A 19,948-nucleotide genomic window follows, 5' to 3' on the forward strand; every position below is an offset into this window, starting at 1 on the left:
TTTCTTTTTTGACAATGTAACAAGTTTGTATTTTTTTTTTTTTTTTTTTTTAAGTTAGAATGTAACTAGTTTGTATATATATTAATAATAAGATAGAAACTAGCTTGTAATTTTGTATTTTAGATATTTAGTTTTGTGATAAAACCACAGATTCTATATTATTTCTGCTTGGATTTTAAAAATGGATTCCGTTAACGTATATTCTTAGAGTATACATTAATCATCTATTTATAAAAAATATTTTATATAAAATTGAAAAATTGTCAAAAAAATTTCTAAATTTTTTTACTTTTATATATATATATATATATATATATCCTAAAGTACACATTAGTAAATCCTTTTAAAAATTTATGACATGCTAAATGTTAGCTAAAAAAAACACATTTAAAATAAGTTTTAAAAAACATAATTAGCCCTCCCTCCCAAGTCTCTATCTCATTTCCAATTTTTTCAACGCTCAAAAAACTTTGATAAGAACTGAACGGCACACGTCAACTCTTGGACCAGTTCCTTTTTTGTACAATTGTTTGTACCTACCTGCAGCAACGCAACACAAACAAAGTGCAAACAAATAAATACCAGAATTTTACAGTTCACACCCGCACACAGATAGAGATAGAGAGAGAAAATCCAAAGGGGTGGTGGTGGCGTTGGTGGTGGTGACCTTGATGGTGGTTGAAGATGAAGCTGTAGAAGCAGAGAAAATGGAGACAGACCAAACTTTTCTTACACACAAAGGTCACTATCAAAGTGCTCAGAAGAACTCTCTTTCTTAATGGGTCCCACACTAGCAATCTCTACCCCAACTGTCACGTATTCTTCCACTGTCACCCAACAACATTGTAAAGGTTTCTTCTTTCTCTTTCACCACCTCACCACACCTCCACTTTTCTCAGTCTTTAATGGCTGCCCCATTTCAGAACAAAATTCTTACGTAAAAAAAATAATGGGTCGGTGCTAGATAAGCATTTCAACCTCTCTTTCTGGCTGTCACAAAGAATAGATACCCACAAGGGAAAAAAAGTCTTCGTTTTTGGTATAATTTTGTTGAATTTTCATCTGGGTACTTTTAGAAAGCTTTGGTTTTCTTGGCTTCTCTCTTGGTGATTCAAGCTTTGACACTTGGTGGAGAATTCAGAGAGTTTGGATTTTTTGAAAGTGAGTGATTTTGAGTGTTTCAAGTGGGTTCTATTTTTGGGGGGTCTTTGATGGTACGTTGGAGAGACTTGCAGTTTTGACTTTCCAAGATATTTATTGTTGTTTTGGTAGCTGAAGCATTTGCATCGGATGAAAATTTTTTCAATTGGTTTTGGCAAAGATTGACGGTGCAATTTCCAGAATCATCAATCCAGTTGTATAGAAATCATCAAAGTTGGATTCAACTGTAGTGGTTGTGGGATTTGGGTTTGTGATCCTCAAGCTTTTGATCACATTTTTTCACAGAGTTGGTAATTGGATTGTTCACTGAAATTTGAGGCTGAATTATTGAGGTTTGACCAATTTGGCATCAGTTAAAGTTGAGAGGATTAGTTATCTTAAATGGTCTTTTCTTTGAAGGGAAGGCCAGAATACCGGGATTTTGAGCTTTGTGAAGTATGTGGGATGCTGTTTAAGGCTTGTAGACTAAAAAAGAAGGCTTTGATGCCTTGCCATCCAAAGAAAGCTTCATTAGCTTGAGCTTTACACTGTTGAAAGCTTGAGGGGTTGGAATTGGAATTTGTTCGTCTTTTTTTTTTCTCTGTTAGTCCAGCTAGATTGCTGTTCATCTAAGGGCTTTAAATTTGAGGTACTTGTTTCTTTATGATCACAATTCTTTGCTTTTATTATATCAAATTAACAACTTGCTACTAATTAGTAAGATCTTTTTGCATTTCATATGTGGAAAACAAATTTTTTGTAGTTGTACCATGATTTGCATGACCAATATAGTACTCCTATTTAAATCCGGTGTTTTGTTAACATTGCAGCAACTGTGACCCTAGTGTTGAGAGAAGGAGATCGTTGATACTTCTGGTTAATAGACTTATGCTGCTTCTATATTATTTCTTTTTTCTGTTTATCAGGTTTAATGTGGGTATTACTGGTGTGTAATTTTGATTGAACAAAGCCAAATTGAATTCAAGAATCACTCATTCAACATGGGGAAGAGATCCCAGAGACGCCTTGTGCGGTATGAAAAAGACCAGTCAGGCTGTATGTGGGGCTTGATCAGTATCTTTGACTTCCGCCAGGGTCGCACTACTCGGAGGCTGCTTTCAGATAGGAAGCGTGGGAGCAGGCAAGCTGTTGGTAAGAATTCAGTTTGTTATTCAGACTTTCAATAATAAAAACATAGATACAAACATTTATTTTATATGGAATGTTTCTGGTTTGGACAAAATGCTACTTGTAAAACATGCAAGCTTTTCCTATTTTTATTTGTTAAAAAAAATTAACGTTGTTCCCCATTTATTATTCATGTGTGATTTCTGGATTTGGATTCTTTAAGGTATTTTGCAAGACAATAGTCAATAGTTAACATGTCGATTTACATGTGTTTTCTTTCTGAAATAAGGCATTGATCCTTATTTGTTGAAATTTCTATTCCTTTCTGCAGGTGCTGGATATTCAAAGAATAAATTTGAGATGTTGTCTGATTTAGATGAAGATAATCAAGGCACTCTTGTAAGTCTTGCCATTTAGTCCGATGGCCAAATTTAGTGTGAAGTTGGTTACTTTAATATGGTGCTATCTTGTGGAAATAAGTGATCGTGATATTGTTTCAATAATACTAAATTATAATGTTTCAGGATGGTGAAGACAGTACAACAGTATTAGTGACAACTGATGCTGGTAAGCCGAGTGTGAAGAAACTCATAGAAGAGGAGATGTTCAATGAACAAGACCTCAAGAAGGGCAATGGCAATGCTGAAGTAGAAATAAAACTGAGCAAGTCAGGAAATGAAAGCCACCTAAATATGGAGCACATAAAAACAAAAAAGAGTCGCAAGAAAAGCCATGATATGGACAAGCATGACTTGGATGCCGATAAAATCTTGGAAACGGAATGCTCTTGTAATCAGAACTCAGAGAAACAATCAATAGATAATGTTGGTATAGATGAAATAATGGAAGAGTTCTGTCACTGGATCCATCAAAAGAGTTTAAGTACAGTGAAGCATGACCAGGTTGATGAAGTTCAAATGCAATCGAACCTGAAGCATTCTGATTTTGAGAAATTGAGCAAGGCCATCAAAGAATTTATAAATCAGAAGTTTATAAATGCAAAACATCTCAAAGAAAATGGGAAAAACCTCCACTCCAAAGAACTCATTGGTGCACTTGAGATTTTATGTTCAGATGAGGAATTGCTTCTGAAACTAGTACAAGACCCAAACTCACTTTTGGCAAAACATGTTCTAAATTTGCAGGATTCCCAGGTAGGGAAAGGCAAAGAACCCAAGTCACTTCCAGGATCCAATATGTCAGAACTGGAGCTCAGTGGTTTAGGACAATCTGAGGAGCTTGTCAGTCGTAAGCAGCAGCGTAACTTTTTCAGGAGAAAGGTCAAGTCTCAGGAAAGAAACCCACTGAAACAGAATGCAAATTCTGAAACCCCAAATAGAATTGTTATTTTGAAGCCTGGACCAGCAGGCTTGCGAAATTCCAAAACTGAAAGTAGTCTTGGCTCTTCACCAGAACTTGTTGGAGAGAAAGGATTGACTGAGAGAGTTGGTGCACATTTTTTTCTTGCTGAAATTAAGAGAAAGCTGAAAAGTGCCATGGGAAAGGAATGGCATGGAATCTCTACTACTGCATTTTCTGGTAATTTTCCTCATAAGCTTCAAAGTTTGAGAGATGGTGAGACACGGACTGATAAGGAAAATGCAAGAAGAAATTCTCCAGGTAAAGATCATTTCTATATGGAAAGAGTTGTCAGACCTGCTGTTGATGTCAAGAAAGGAGACAAGACTGGAAAACTGAAAGATGCTGAAATAAGTAAGGAACATCAAATTGATGGTTATCCCAAGCAAAGGGCATCTAATATCTACACTGAAGCCAAGAAACATCTGTCTGAGATGCTGAGCATAGGGGAAGAAGGTGTAGATTGTTCAAGCAAACAAACTCCTAAAACCCTAGGGAGAATTCTCTCTCTTCCTGAGTATAACTCAACTCCTGTTGGCAGTCCCGCAAGGGACTGGGAGGATAAATTTGTAACTGCACAGATGAGGTTTTCTGCCTGTGGAAAATCTAGGAAGGTCAATTCAAGTACACAGTCTCCCAAAAGAGAAAACAATGCCAGCCCTTTAGGTCGTGCAGCACAAAACCTAGAGAGTGAGTTGTCCATTTCTGACAGCCCTGATGATAAAGTACAAGCTGTTAACTCAAATCCAAGTATTTCAGATGATATTTTTCATGATAATGGAGTGGAAGAAGTTGTTGTTTCTGCTGATGATGAGATAAGTCCTGAAGGTATTATTTTTTTCAACTGTCCAATTTATTGTGAGTAGCATTTTCATTTTTTTTTAGCTTTTTGGATTCTTTAGTGCTTATTTATTCATTACTTCTGCAGGAGTTGTCAAGACTGTAGAAGTGACCGTGAATGAAATTGTAGTACAGGAAGAGATTAGTGTCTTGGATGCTCATCCTGATCCAAGTGACTCTTCAATTACCAGAGATGACGAAAATGCTGATATTTCTGAAATTTGTGATGATAAAGGATATAGCGAAAGCTTGAAACAGGTAATAGATCTTAGGTACTATCCTTTTCCTAGGAATTGCAGGCATGGATTTTAAATTCCTATGATATTGTTGAAATCCAGTGCTCATTTGTCTAAAACTATTGGATCTCTAGTTACTAAAGAACTCAAAATCTTCATAAATGAGAGGATTACATGCCCTTATTAAAAACCGAGACTCATAATTCCAAGCTCTATAACTCATCACTGCCACCAGTATTACCAGCTCTACATCTCAATATCATAAATGCCATACTAGTGGCTGTTTTGGTTATGCCACTGGAATGAAATATTTCAGTACGTTGCATACTAGTGTACTGTTTCGGGATATAATGTGTGTTTATATGTTAAATTTTAATTTATTATCCTAAGTGTAGCTATCAAATTTGGCCTGTATATAACTAATAAAAGTATAAAACTATCCAAGTTAACCTTTGTAGAAACAAAAAATGTATCCATTGTCCTCAGATGGCCACCTCTTCCATTAATGTTACAACCACTTTCATCATATACTAACTTTAACTTGCCTTTACTTTTTTTTAGGTGTTTTTGTTGGGGGGGGGGGGGGGGGGGGGGGGGGTGGTGTTGTTGAATAAGTACACGCCATTACTTTTATCAAATTGAGAGATTCATACATGAAATTCCAAAAATGAGAGAATTAATTTAAATTGAGATTTTCTTTTTAATTTTAAGTCCTGAAACTTGTGACTCATGATTTTGAATTCCAAACACAAGAAGAGGACCTTAATTGTTTCTTCATGATGTAATTTTTTTTTTTTTTTGGGTATTTCATGTTCCATTCCTTACATTTAAACTAGTTTTAATATAAATGACAGAAGTGTTCAGAGATGATAAATTCCATTTGTGCTTTGCCTTTGTGGCAAAGGCCAGGGGTGATGATATACTTGCAGCTGGTTGATTTGTCTGCAGTTTTTGACCTTTTTCCAAAGAGCATGTAGGAACATAATGATGCATTTTGCAAGAACAAAGTAAGTAGAAATACAAAACAAAGGGCTGATAAGACTTGATGGTAAGAGATACTAAAAAGGGAGAACTTTTAATAACTTGGATCAATAATTCATAAAGATAGAGAGATTGAAAAGGATGTGGCTCATAGGATAAGAGTAGGGTGGTCATTGGGTGGATGACGTGGAGAAGTGCATCAGGAGTATTGTGTAATCATAGAATATTTAATAAGTTAAAGAGAAAATTTATAAGACTGTTATACAACCATCTATGCTTTATGGTATCAAACATTGGGCTGTTAAGAAGCAAAATATTCATAAAATGAGTGTAGTCAAAATGAGAATGTTAAGATGGATAATTAGAAATACACAAAACGATCTAAAATGAAGAAATCTACTTAAAGATAGTGGTGAAAGGATGAGAGAGATTCACTTAAAATGGTTTGGTCATGTTTAGAAGAGAGAAATTAATGCACTAATATGAAAAAGTGTGTTGATCTAAGTTGAGGAAATGAGAAAATGTAATGGGGAAGACCCAAAATAACATTAGTGGAAGTAATAAAAAAGGACTTATCAATTAAAGAAGTAATAGAAAATATGACTTCAAATAGAATATAATGGAGGAAAAGAATTCATGTGACCGACCCTAACTAATTTGCTAAGGATCCATAGCCGACCCTAAAAATTTAGGATTAGGGCTTATTGTTGTTGTTGCTGTAATGTATTAAAAGCAGAGCCAAAAAAAAAAAAAAAAAAAAAAAACTCTATAATTTGTCATCCCTCTATGTTATTCTTTTATGGATTTGTCCTCCATATCTATAATTTTATCCTAACAACTATTTTTGTTCTTCTCCCAGGAATCATTTGAAGAGAAGGAAGTGCCATCTTCTCTGCTAGAGTCCCCTTCTGACTCCTTAATCAACAAGAAAAATGAAAATCTGGAAATTTGTGTTGTCGAGGTACCAGAGCGGCCAAGTCCTATATCTGTTCTTGAGCCACTATTCCCAGAGGACGACGTCAGCCCTACAAAGTCCATATCCCAACCTGGTAGGCAGTCATTTTGAAATTTTAATGACTTGAAACATTCACAATTCATTTTGGGTATTAGGCTAATGTCAATTTATTCACAATTCTTCAGTCAGGCTACCAGTGCAACCGATACAGATTCAATTTGAAGAACATGAATCTTCAGCTGCTAATCAATTTAACGGTGGAAAAACTTGTCTAGAAGAAAATGAAGTTATGTTTGAATATGTAAAAGCAGTCCTGCAAGCATCTGGCTTGAACTGGGATGAATTCTGTGTGAAATATCATACTTCTGACCAGCTTCTTGACCCATCATTGTTTCACGAGGGTGAGTTCTTTCCCAACCAGCTCTGCTACGACCAGAAGCTCCTCTTTGACTGTATTGATGAAGTTCTCCAGGAGGTTTGTCGGCACCATTGTAGTTTCCTCTCTTGGGTGTCATTCATAAAGCCTAGCGTAAAGCCAGCTCCAAACATGAAAGATGCTATTTATGAGGTTTGGGAAGGGATATATTGGCATCTCCTTCCTCTGCCTCTGCCTCATACTTTGGACCAAATTGTCAGAAAAGACATGTCAAGGATGGGAACATGGATGGATCTTCGTTTTGATGCTGATGCTATTGGTGTTGAGATGGGTGAAGCCATTCTCGAAGATTTAATGGAAGATGCCATATTAAGCTGTATAAATGAAAATCCAGATAGTGTGCATACTGTCCTTCCAGCTGAGTTGGAGGAAGATGGAAGCAGCATCAACTTGTAAAAGAAAATTGACTTCTTTCCGTTCATGCCATACATTGACCAACCTAGTGTTGAGGCGGTAGGAAAGCGCGATGTTTCTTGTTCATCAGGAAAACGGGTGACATTCACCATTTGGGAGGGACTTTGAACATCCCTTGGACGGACGGTTTGACATGGCTTCTTCTAACTTGTGTATTGAAATGTTGTAGATATCTTACACTCTTCGACATTATAGAACCGTGGCTTTTGTGCCCTCATAGGCGAAAATCATCGAAACAAAGAATCCTTCCTGGATTGGGGATCAGAAAATCCAGTTTGCAAGCGCTGCCTGCAAGAATACAAATAATGCCTGTTTTCTATGGCAACTTTCAAGTGAGTACCAGTATGAAATCTGGGTCAGTGTGCATTTTCCCAATAATGATAAAGGCGTTCCTGTTGTAGATTTTGTAGAATATGATGTGATAATTTAGTCTAGGGTGTGTTCTTTAGTGTGTTTGATTCCATTTATTCTTCTCTGTGTTCACTTTTCTTTGTTTTGAGGGCGTGTTTCTTTATTTTATTTGTTTTTTTGCTGTATTTTCCAAGGTGGTGTGATTTGTTACTAATTCTGTAGCATAGAAGGAAAATAAAGTAACTTCACAATAGGAGTGTTTTGCTATTCAAAGTGAGTGTTATGCGATGGATTACTGATTTCAATACAAGAAAAATATGATATACTTGTACCAGCCGTTATTGGTAGTTCTGAAAGACCAGCAAAATTTCTGGTCACTCATCTGTAATTTGAGATTATCTTTTCGCTAGAAGTAATTTGAGATTATTATGTACTACTGTCTTTAATATATAAGCAAATACAACAACTACAAATGTAGTCCTTAATCTAATGTTATTGTGTTACTCGATGAGACTATGACCAGAGTTAACCCCAAGTTGTAAGTTTGGATGGATATTTTAGAATAAGGGGCTTTAAGCAGGACTAAAATTGAGTTTACGGAGAGCAAGTTAAAAAAACATAGAAATAGGGTAAATAATAATAATAAAACCCTAGAAATAGGAACGTGAAGGGGTGGTAAAAGTTGATTGTCAAGAAGTATCAAAATGTGATTACCTTAAAAATCTTAGATCATTAACTCATAAGAAGGGCTGCACTTGGGTTGGTTTTAAGGGATTTTACAACCTAACATGACCCCATCAGAATAAGAAACCACCAACACAAACCAATTTACATGTTCTAAACTAACCTATCCAAATCAACCCCAAGGTGATTGGGTTTGTCGGCTTACCTTTTGAACTATTATTTTGACTAAAACGTCTAAAGGCTCAAGATTTTGTGAGAATGTGAGATACCAAATAATATTGTGGGAGGGATGTGGCATATGGATTACAGAGTGAAATGAGATGCACCGATTAAAACTTGATAAATGTAATAAAATATGTAAGCATTACATCGATTTGGTTCAAGTTCAATGGGTCTCAACTAAATTACACTGACATGTCATTTGGGGACATCCAAGAGGTGTGTTCAATGGATTTAAAGGATGTATCGTAAATCTGAAGGTCTCAAGTTTCATCCACCACATTATCGATCCACCAAATTTGTGAGGTATCTCATAGATAGGAAATGAAATAATCTAGCCAAAAGTTAAGATACTACTTCCTTATATTGAAAAAAATAAATAAATAAACTTAAAGTTTTAACCAAAAACCAACTCAATATACACCCAGCCAACCCAAGTAAAACAAATTCATTGCCTTTAGATTGGATTGGGTCTGAGTTATCAAGTTCTATGCACACACTTAATCAGGATTATGGTGTAATCATAAAAAATCTATAAAATTGTATAAGACCTATTATGATATGGTACAAATTGTTGATCTATTAAGAAGCTACATGTTCTTGAAACAAGCACAACCAAAATGAGAACATTATGATGGACGAATAGGTATTCTAGGAAAGATGAGATCAAGAGTGAAAACATAAGTTCAAGGTGAAGGTGGTTCCTCTTAAGGAAAAGATGAAGAAGAATCGCTTAAGATGATTTGGCATATGCAATTGAAAGTAATCAATGCAATGTTGAGAAAGAGTAAATTAATTAATTTTGATTAAATAAAAAAGAGATCAATAAAAGCCTAAAATACTAGTATCATTAGAGAGGGAATAAATAGAATTTTTTTTTTTTTTTTAAATTTAAAATTGATAGTTGGGGGAAGGAGGATTTGAACCATGAATATCTCCATTAGAAATGCTAAGAGATTTCAATTGAGTTATAAGACTCTCGGCTATATAATATGATTTTATATGGTGATAAAATGACGGAAAAATACATGTGATCCATTCAATTAGTTATTAAACTATATCCACGCCTAATTTGATTGGGATTAAGGTTAACTGAGTTGAGTTTAATCTTTAGCATTGCTTAAAATTTTTCAACATATTGGAAGGCCAGAATTTCGGGGAACCTGTTAGGCTTTTTGGACCGCTTGGAGGCAGAGATAGATTTTAAAATACTATGTCATGTTTACAAAAGGAACCTATTAAGACATATAACGTCTATATACAGCTAGTGGTGACTCCATAGTATAAAGATTAAAAATAATAATAATAATAATAATAATTTTCAGAATTTATAGAAAGCATGTAAACTTTTACACAATGTTTTCGAGTGACCAAGTTTAGCCTAGAAATTCTCCTAAAGAAAAAATTTAACCTAGAAATATTTAAACTCCTTGGAACCCATCAGGGCTCTGCAAAATCTTTAAGCTACATATCCATCAGCGTGAATTCAAAGCATTGTTAAGAAGACGAATGTGGAGTACAACTTAAGCTCCCGCAATCATGTTACTAGGCATGTGCAAAGCAAAAGTTAACACCGTCACCTCTAATGAATATTTTATATAAAATTAATTCAATAGAATCAAATCTTCCACAGGAAGAGTATATGTGACATTCCCAAAAAAAAAAAAAAGTATATGTGACAGATAACAAAAGAGACAGAACCCTCAAGGACTCCACAGACAGAAAAATAGTTACTTATGTTTTTTATTTGCCTGTGAACATACAGTCATAGGAGCTCTTGCTCGCTTCTTGTCAAATGCACTTGTTCTGCTGTCTAAATCATCATCATCATCGTCATCCTCATTATCACCTCCATCTCTAGCAGATGGAGTATATTCCTTGGCAATAATAGCAGCTTTTCTTTTTCCAGTGTTTAACTTAGCACGTAGTTTCTTTTCAAGTGGGTCATTTGAAGGTCCAAATTTGGCTTGGCGGGAGACCTTTGCACCCAATCCAAGCCTACAGGAAAATGTGAAGGATTTTGGTGAACAACTTACAATTTCCCATCAACATTAATAGCTATAAGAGACAGCAAAGATGGTTATACACTTATACTGACCTATAAGGTTGACCCTCTGATTCTACTTCTGGCAGTTCATTCTCTGCAGCTTTGGTCATATTATTAACCCATTGTTCAGCCTGCATAATAGTAGATTGTATTTGTCATGCTCAAAAAAGTCATCTTGTACATAGGTTGGAGAATTGACAATAACAGCAAAGTGGAGAATGTATTGTCCTTAGGACCTGTCCTGTGTACATAATTACCCACCCTATTGTGTCCATACTTCTGTGTTTATTCTATGGACGTGAAAGATAACCCAAATACTCCATATGACCCTTGGCTCTCTAGATAAGAAAAATATGCAGTATATTAGCCCACATAAACCTAATGGCTTTATTGATACCCAATGCATGCTGAACTCTAAATATAAGATATAACGATACTAATTACTTTGATTGTACTTTGTGTTAGTGTCTCTCATGCATTTTATAGCCTCTGGTTACCCATTGGGAGAAAGCACAAGTTATAAAAAATAAATAAAATGAAAACGTGATAAGAAACCACCTGATCAAGCAGAAAGCATAGAAGAGTTCTACAAGCCCAACATTTTAGGACTTCAAAAATGTAGTAATTACTACTTTGGCACAAAATTCCCTCCAAATCAGTTTGAAGTAACCTCCTCCAACTCATTATGTGACAAATAAATAGACTCCAAGAATAGCACAATTGGCTGGAGACCTCACCTCATGAAGTGAAGGTCACTAATTTGAGTCTTCCCTACCCCTTCCCCTTAGGACCAAAAACTTATCCAAAAAAAATATATGTGGTGATTAAATGACCATCCGCATTTATTTTAATCACATGACCCATTAAGCTTAAATAAGTCAGCATGACCATTACATAGTGTTAAAATTTTAGTTGGCTAATATCCGTGAGTGTATTTAGAATAAGTGTTGCTATTTTTGGTTCAATTAAATAAAGTCTGAAGCAGCTCAAAGTAAAATTTGCTTATCCTCAATAGTTTCTCGATCAAAGCTCCCCTCAAGGTATGGGCCAGTGGAACCACTCCTAAGGGGCAAACCCCGAATGCCTAAATACCCCCATTAAGTAGGCATCGGGTAAATCACGAAATGCCTTAGCTAGGAGTCAAATCAATACCCTGTTTTTGGCCTGCTTAAAAGCAATTGAGGCCCCTTGCTCAAGCCATTAAAGCCTGCTTGAGCGAGCCCTTAAGTTTTTGAATTCCACAAAGTGTGTAAAGGAAGCAGCTTAAAGCCTTTTGTTTTAAGCGAGCCAAAGTGACTAATTTGAAGTCCATTAAATGCATGCAGTGGGGTAGTTGAGTGCTATGGGCTAGCATGAAAACAAAAAGAAAAGGGCTAGAGGTTGGTTGTACAGAAAAAACTAAGAGGAGATTCTTCAAGCTGGCTGCTGCCATTTGGAGAAAGCGCCAAGAGAGCAAAACCAAATCTTTAGAGCTTCAGCCATTTCATTTTTCTAGCTGAGAGAAAGAAAGAGAGTGAGCTTTTGAGAGCCAAACAAAAAAAAAAAAAAAAAAATCTCTCCCTCATCTTATTGTATTCTTGATCTTGAGCATTCTTTTAGACTCAATAAATTAAGCAAATATCACAGAACTCATTTATTTACCCCACCTATATTTCAATCTCATTGTGAGCAAAGTGAGGTTGAAACCACAGAGCTATAATCCAGTGGGGTTTCTTTTTTTGAAATGATTAGAAATCTCTATTCTACTACTGGAACCCCTAACCTCACCCTCAACCCCTAGGTATTACCTAGGGAGGTGCCATCAGACCTGTTGGGTCATTGGCATGTCTCACCAATTTCTTATTGATGTGGTATTTATTTATCTGTGGTATATATGTATAATCTGCTGAGTTAGTATATTGTGAATATATATACATATCTTGTTGAGTTATAGATTATAATTTTGTTTGATTAACTATTAAATCACTTATTATTGTTAATCACTAAGAGATCTGAACATTAATCCGTTTAGGACTTTCCACATAGGTATGGACCGTATGGTAATTAAAAATACACATAGATAATCATTTGAGTTGTCACGTAGTGGTTTTTGCGTTCCTAAATGTTTACTATAACTACTTTAAATTTCTCCAAATATTTTGCATGAGCTAATTAAACATATTCCTACTCTAAGATTTATACTAGAGAGGAGGGAAGGAAGACAAATTGCCACATTAGAATATTCACCACAGTATGCAATTTAAAGAAGCAAATCCATGAATCAACTATGTAATCAATAACATCACTTGTTCATTGTTAGGATTTCAAAAATAAGGAATAGTTACCAATTTCAATCCCATATCCCGCTTAACAATTTGTGGAAGGCCAGTTTTTTTTGGTGTCTCTTTAGTTCCCATTGGCAACTTCTTAGCCAGCCTCCAAAATTAATGTTCAAAGTCACCTGCAAAGAGTCATCTATTATACAAGGTGTTTCAAAAACATAAGCAACGATAATTTGATAGTTGGGGTAGGGGGATTTGAACCGTCGATGACTCCGTTGAAAATACTAGGATTGCCAACTAGTTGAGTTAAAAGGTCTTATTCTAAATGAATGAGGATATTATTCAATTTGCCTGAAATGAATGAAACACTGACTTGGGTGTGCAATAGAGCATGATGTTTTTTTCCAACAAATGTAAAATCCAAAGTTAATAAGGAAAAACATTGGGTCTTTGTTCATACACTACATATAGATTTATCGAATCAAGTTTTCTTCAAATGTACATAAGACCCCTTTAAAATGATTAATCTATATATCACAGCCAATCTAATATCAATGAAGATGCTAACCGCGCCATAACTATATCTTATACTGAAGTATTATTACAGCCAAACTTTCTCATAGTCAATTTCTCAAACACTTGGTGTGCACGTAAACTCAAAAACGACGTATACACATATATACATATATACACACAATTTACATATATGAATTGTGCCAAGGCGTAGGAAAAAAGAGAACCTGAAGAAAGTGCTTTTTGTTATCAATTCACAGTTTGGGCGTTGTACTTGTGTCCAGACTCTGTTTGGGCATAAACTTTCGATAGTGTTTGTAGTTAACGCTATCACTGAAACTTGTGTAATTGTGATTAATGAGCAAATTTGAAATTTTTAAAAATTATGCAAGTATCGGCCCAAAACGTTTAAGGTTGTTTTTTGCATTTTACACATTTTTTTAACATCATCATTCTAATATACTAATATATATATATATTAAAAATAAGAATAATGTATTTTACCAAAAAAAAAAAAAAAAAAAAATAAGAATAATGTTAGAAATACAAATTATTTTACAAAAAGTTTTATAAACTGTTCATGTGGTAAGTGATTACTGGTAAATGAAAAATGTGATATTAATGATGGGCCTAGATGAAAACCAATAAAAGGTTAGTCACATCAACATTTTGTAAAAATGTTATAAAATAGTTTGTGTCTGTAACATTACTCTAAAAATAATATTAAACAATATTGGTTTAAACTAATTAAAAATCCATTGCCTTTTTGGATAAAGTAAAGTAATCTAACTTTAAACGAAATTTTGATTGATTTAGATTTGATATTATCTAAATAAATTATATTCAAATTAAGTATGTTCTTTTTATTAGTTTTCCGTAAATTCTCTAATTTGATTTTAATTCGCACTCCTAATGTTAGATATCATTTATGTTTGTTCTCTTTCGTCAATGTATTGTGCCTAGCTGTCCGTTAGTGTCCCCTGAGACTTAGGTGAGCTAACGGTCCAACGAATATATCAATTTAATTATGCCACATCAATTAAATAGCTTTGAAAATATCTTTAAAATCTAGAAAATTATATAAATTAAAAATAAATAATAAAATAAATAGAAAAATAATAGAAAACTTAATTAGATCTAATCATCTCTCACTCACCTAGGCTCTTATCTCTTTATGCTTTCTGATGTTTTGATATAGGAATAAGAATTGTGAATTGACGAGTGGGGTTTGTTTGGAAGTGACTTAAAGGCCTGAGGATTGGAGATAGGGCTCCATTTAGCTGCATGTTGGGCAAGGTTTCCATTTAGCTTTGGAAAAATCAAATCAAATCAACAACCCCCTTCTTGTGCACTTGTTAAATGACCCAAAGTACTCCAGTTTGTAATCCCATGTATATATATTGATATATTTAAAGATATACAAAAAAATATATATAGTATAATTCTCATATATATAATTTTAATACTATTGATAATCATTCTTATATTTTGTTAACTCTTTAAAAAGTCTTGTAAAAATATTATTATATATAAAATGTAAACTGTCTATGTTTATTTTTTTATTTTTTATTACTTCTTAATTTTTGTTATTGTGAAGCACTCTTTTTTTTACAATTCATTTATTCTACACTCTTTGGTTTTTGTACTCAATAACTCATTTGGATGAATATTTATGATGTGATCTTACATTTGATTCTAAAATTAGGAAATAAAACTCTCTAAAAATAAATAATTTAGTACACATGACGCAAAATTGGACTCTAATTTGAAATTCTAATTGGATTTTTTCTAAACTTTACCTATTAATATATTGTAAAGATGCAATTTGAGTCCCCAGCCCAAATGATAAATGAACTTAAGCCCAAAAAGCCTAATACAATGAATTTGTAGAGAGTGGGTTGGAAAACTGAGTTTTAATGAATCATACAACAAGTAGAGTCTATTTAGATGACAAAAAAATGAAGATAGACTAGTTTATTCTAAATAAAATTATCCTCAACATAGTTCGAGGAAATCAATTCTTATATATTTCTATCAAGTTAGATTACAAGTTCAATTATTGATTGTTACAGTGTTTTTCTCTTAACTTCTCAATCCCTTTCTCTTATTGTCTCCTTCCTATTTTATACTATGTCTTCACCTTCATCTTTGCCTTACACGTGTAGGTTAGATTGCTAGTGTTAATCCCTATCACATTAGCACCTTCTTGAAGTCTCTGAAGAGTAGCTGTAAGGCTGAAAACTACTATTCAGGTATTACTTCCTCATTAATGTGGCTAGAGAGTTAGCTGCAGAGCATTCAATGCAGTGATAGCAGTTTTCCCTTAGATATTTCCCACCTCCTAGTTGTCCTATACATTCATGACGTATATCGTTATCACTAGAATTTTCTGGATGGTCACCCTGGATGACGAGACACTCTTTTTGACCCCTGTTTCGCTTAGCCGAGGAGATACTCCTCCTCGGCTTACCTTCCTCAGCATTCTCACCCATAATTCTCTCATGGGATCTCAAGTCTTACATACTCATTACTGTTTATCTATTTTTGGACCACAAAGCGTCCTCAGACATGGCCCAAGGCCCAGCATATGTTCTTAGGCTCCTTATCCCTATATATATATATATATATATATATATATAGATAGATAGATAGATAGGGGAAAACCCCAAAATTGTTATAAAAAAAAGGGAGAGGGGGGGGGGGGGAATTTATTGTAATAAATGGGTAATCTTGGAACATAAAAATTACAAGTGGAAAAAGAAATTGATATCCAACAAGAAGAAAGATTCCTATCAAAGTTGTGGTTCAAGTAATTCCAAATTATGTAATAAGTTGTTTCAAACTTCTTGGAGCGCTTTTTTTTTTTTTTTTTTTTTTTGGTATAATAACTTTGTTATGATTGACTAAATGTCATGATAAGCACATTATAGTAAGGACAATGGAAAAATGATGAAGAATCCATTGGCTAAGTTGGGATCCACTGTGTGAGTCAAAATTGCAAGGTGCCATGGACTTTATGATATTCAAGCATTTAATTTGGCTCTTGTAACAAAACAAATTTGAGACTCTCATGCACAATATTCATTCATGACTCCATAATGTTTCCAAGGAGATATTATATTTTCCTTTTTGCACATTCCATGAAGGTTGGATGAGATATATTTTTCTCAAAAAATTTATGAAGGTATTAAAAAAAAGGGGGTGGGGGGGGGGGGGGGGGGGGGGAGAAGAAGACTGGCAATTCTTTTGATGAAGCATCATGCAATTATCTTATGAGCAGATTTGAAGCTTAAACTAGTAGAAAATATTGAATTTCAATCATTAACCAATATTTCAATATTCTCCCCCATTAAGTAATGCCCAACATGTGGAACTCTTTAATTTTAAATAGGAGGTGAGTAAGATTTATGGTTTACACTTCTATAGGATTCCATTATTTTATTTCATGATAAAGTATAGCATTTTTTTTTTTAAACCTTAGTATTCTAACACTTAAAATGCAAATAATTTCCAAAAGCAAACCAAATAATGGAGAATATACAAAGGTAAAAGGGTAAAAACAAGGTGTGATAAATGGTTGCTAACTCCAACCAGTCCACATATAAACTTGTTTCATTTAGGAAATTTGTGCATGAGAGAGTATTGGTTGATTTGGTTGATGAAGGAACAAAATGATGAAAAGAAGATTTGTTAGTTTAAGTTTTAAGAATCAATTACCACACTAAAGGCCATTTTGGTTGGGACATGATAACAAAATATTTTGATACTTGTTGATATCAATGTACTGTTTCAGGATTTCAATAAATATATATATATGTACGATCAGTTCTATATATTTTTGTATGTATATTTGTTTCTTGGGTCATGATCCTAAAGAACGACTTCGATTTCTTTTCAAAAATAGGCCAATGGATTTGGCAAGGTTTCAAAGCCAAATCTTACATTTGATGAGTGGCTCCGCAAAGATCATCTACTCGTTTCTTGGATAAACTCAACCTCCCTTTACATCTGCACTCCAAGGCCAACTGAATGTTGGAGCAAAAGATGTGGTCACCTAAGGCCCTAAGTAAAAAAAAAAGGCCCCCAAATTTTAATCAATAGGGTTATTTATAATCAATAAATAAAATAATATTTTTTTACCAGATGAAAAACAAATAAAAAATAGAGAAAAATGTAACGTCCACAATATTTTTCACAACGCTTTTACAACTAATGCTAAGTACCAGGTTGTTACAACTTGTTATTGATGGAAAAAAATAATAATAATAATAGTGATATTTTCAAATAGAAAACAAAAAACAACTTAAAACTTAGGATTTGTTGTAAAAAAGATTGTGAATGTTGCACTTCTAAAAAAATAATAATAATAATAGTTTAGTTAGCAAACTTTTACTAGTTTTCATTTAAGTCTACCATTAACACCACTTTTTTACTTGCCACTATCAATCTGCCACATCAACAAGTATGAAAAATTTTATCAAATTTTTTCTGTCTATAATTTTTTTTTAAAAAAAAATTCTACGTAGTTCATGTTAATCTTGGCCTGTTTGGTAGAAAAGTTTGAGTAATGTTGTTTAGATGTTTTTGATATACGTGTGGATGAAAAAGTGTGTTGAAATGTGTGTAAGGTTGTTTAAAATGTGAAAATGTGTGTTAAAACTTGCTCACCAAACAGGACTGTATCTAAAACAAGATAATCAATTTTCGCCTTAAGCCCTCAAATGCATCAAGCCGCCACTGCACTCCAAATCCTCAAGCCCAATAAATTTTGGCTCAATTAATAAATTTGACTCGTTCACATAAGCTTTAGAATGACGTTCATGAGAACTTCACTCAACAATCTCAAGCTTGAGAAATGCAATTGCGATTGCCTTCTCTCCTACTTCTAGGATTCTTATGCCCTTGCTTTCACCTCCAAAAATCTATTATGAAATAGTAGTTCCTTCATTTGGAGTTGTGAAATTTCAATAGATTTGAAAGATAAACGTGAGCCTTCAAATCGGATCTATTTGGCATCGCTTTCTAGTCTATATCTATATGTTCATTTTGATTCACGTCATGCTAATTTTGAATATTAAAAGTCTCCACTGGATAATGCTCCGATGTATGTATTTACTTATCTACGTGTTTAAAAATTTTGAAAAGTGTGAATATTAGTCTAAGTTCATTAACTCAATGTATTAGCTTAAACAACATATTATACATTTTTAAAATTTTCAATGTCTTTTGTTATATCACCGAAACACTTGAAAAATCCTCAATAAAGTTCGATATTTTATTCATTACATTTTAGAGGAATATTGGTACCAATTTAATGGCTGGTATAGTGCATATCACTGATACGATATTAATTACTTTGAAATACCATCAGGTTAGGTAAGAGTTTTCTATTTATTTATTATTATTATTAGAACCAGTTGGTAAGTTGATGTGGCTTGGTATGGTACTGGAATTTTTATCATTAAGTATGCTAAAATGCATCTTCTAAATTTCAATAAAATTCATTTCAGTTCTTTAATTTTTTTTTTTTCGTTCATTTAAGTATTATAAGTTTCAAGTTTATTCAATGAAAAAAAAAATTAAACAAAAATTGATGGAAAGACTCTAATTGAGTAAATTTAAAACTTAGAAAATTGAAATAAACGAAAACAAAGTTAAGAACCGAAATAAATTATGATAAAACTTAGAGGTTAAACTTTGCATTTTAACTTTAAAAGTATACAGTACCCCCCTTTAACATGTACATACAAACCAAAGAAGCCCGGAAACCAAAGAGAGGTAAACACACCATGGTCAAGTGTATAACTATCCATTACTCTGTTTTGGTATGTAATAACTCTTTTCTCATTCATTCAGTTTTGGATATTTGGAAGTTGTACTTGTATGTTTGTCTTTTGTCAGTTTAAGGAAAGTCTTTTTAAGGAAAACAAAAGGGCCAGGGTGGCTCAAATTTGGAAGCTATTAGGAAATTTTGGGAAGCTAACATGGGATACATATATGCCTAAGAGCATCTATAGCAATAGAGCAAAAAATATAGCTATTTGGTACTTACAAAAGTCATTTGATCTATTTTACCTCTTCATACCAAACATCAATGGAGTTATATTTTTAGCTATTTGATTTAAATAATACAAATAACTCATTAAAATAATAATAAAAACATCTGCAAAAAAAAAAAAAAAAAAAAAACACACACACACACACAAATATCCACCACCTCCAGTCCACAGCAGGAAAGAAAAAACCGCTAACCCAATTCCTTAATCTTTTTCCTCAACCTAAACCAAACAAAATAAAAAATCACCAATCACAAACAAAATAAAAAATCACTAACACAGCACAAACACGGCATGGGTTGGTGAGTTGGGTCAGCGGAAAGGGTGG

General features: G+C 33.7%; 2 protein-coding genes across 3 annotated transcripts; one reads left to right on the forward strand and one right to left on the reverse strand.

The window, feature by feature from the left end:
* The first annotated feature begins 552 nt into the window (after positions 1-552).
* On the forward strand, positions 553-8,113 carry LOC126696912 (uncharacterized). 2 transcript variants are annotated; one of them, XM_050393667.1, is made up of 7 exons: positions 553-1,789; positions 2,067-2,292; positions 2,600-2,667; positions 2,793-4,455; positions 4,556-4,725; positions 6,544-6,733; positions 6,825-8,113. In XM_050393667.1, exons 2-7 carry the CDS (start codon positions 2,142-2,144, stop codon positions 7,469-7,471), a joined length of 2,889 nt encoding a protein of 962 aa, XP_050249624.1. In that variant the 5' UTR covers positions 553-1,789; positions 2,067-2,141; the 3' UTR covers positions 7,472-8,113. The 2 variants fall into 2 exon arrangements, with proteins under 2 accessions (XP_050249624.1, XP_050249625.1); XM_050393668.1 differs by lacking the exon at positions 553-1,789 and having other exon boundaries at positions 2,046-2,292.
* Positions 8,114-10,297: 2,184 nt separating this feature from the next.
* Positions 10,298-13,990, reverse strand: LOC126696913 (uncharacterized). Its single transcript, XM_050393669.1, has 4 exons — positions 13,792-13,990; positions 13,115-13,230; positions 10,842-10,921; positions 10,298-10,741 (listed from the first exon to the last, which is right to left on the reverse strand). The coding sequence occupies exons 2-4, from the start codon at positions 13,184-13,186 to the stop codon at positions 10,474-10,476; spliced, it is 420 nt and encodes a 139-aa protein (XP_050249626.1). The 5' UTR covers positions 13,187-13,230; positions 13,792-13,990; the 3' UTR covers positions 10,298-10,473.
* Positions 13,991-19,948: the final 5,958 nt, after the last annotated feature.

The sequence above is a fragment of the Quercus robur genome, chromosome 8, assembly GCF_932294415.1.
Source record: "Quercus robur chromosome 8, dhQueRobu3.1, whole genome shotgun sequence".
Classification (NCBI taxonomy): domain Eukaryota; kingdom Viridiplantae; phylum Streptophyta; class Magnoliopsida; order Fagales; family Fagaceae; genus Quercus; species Quercus robur.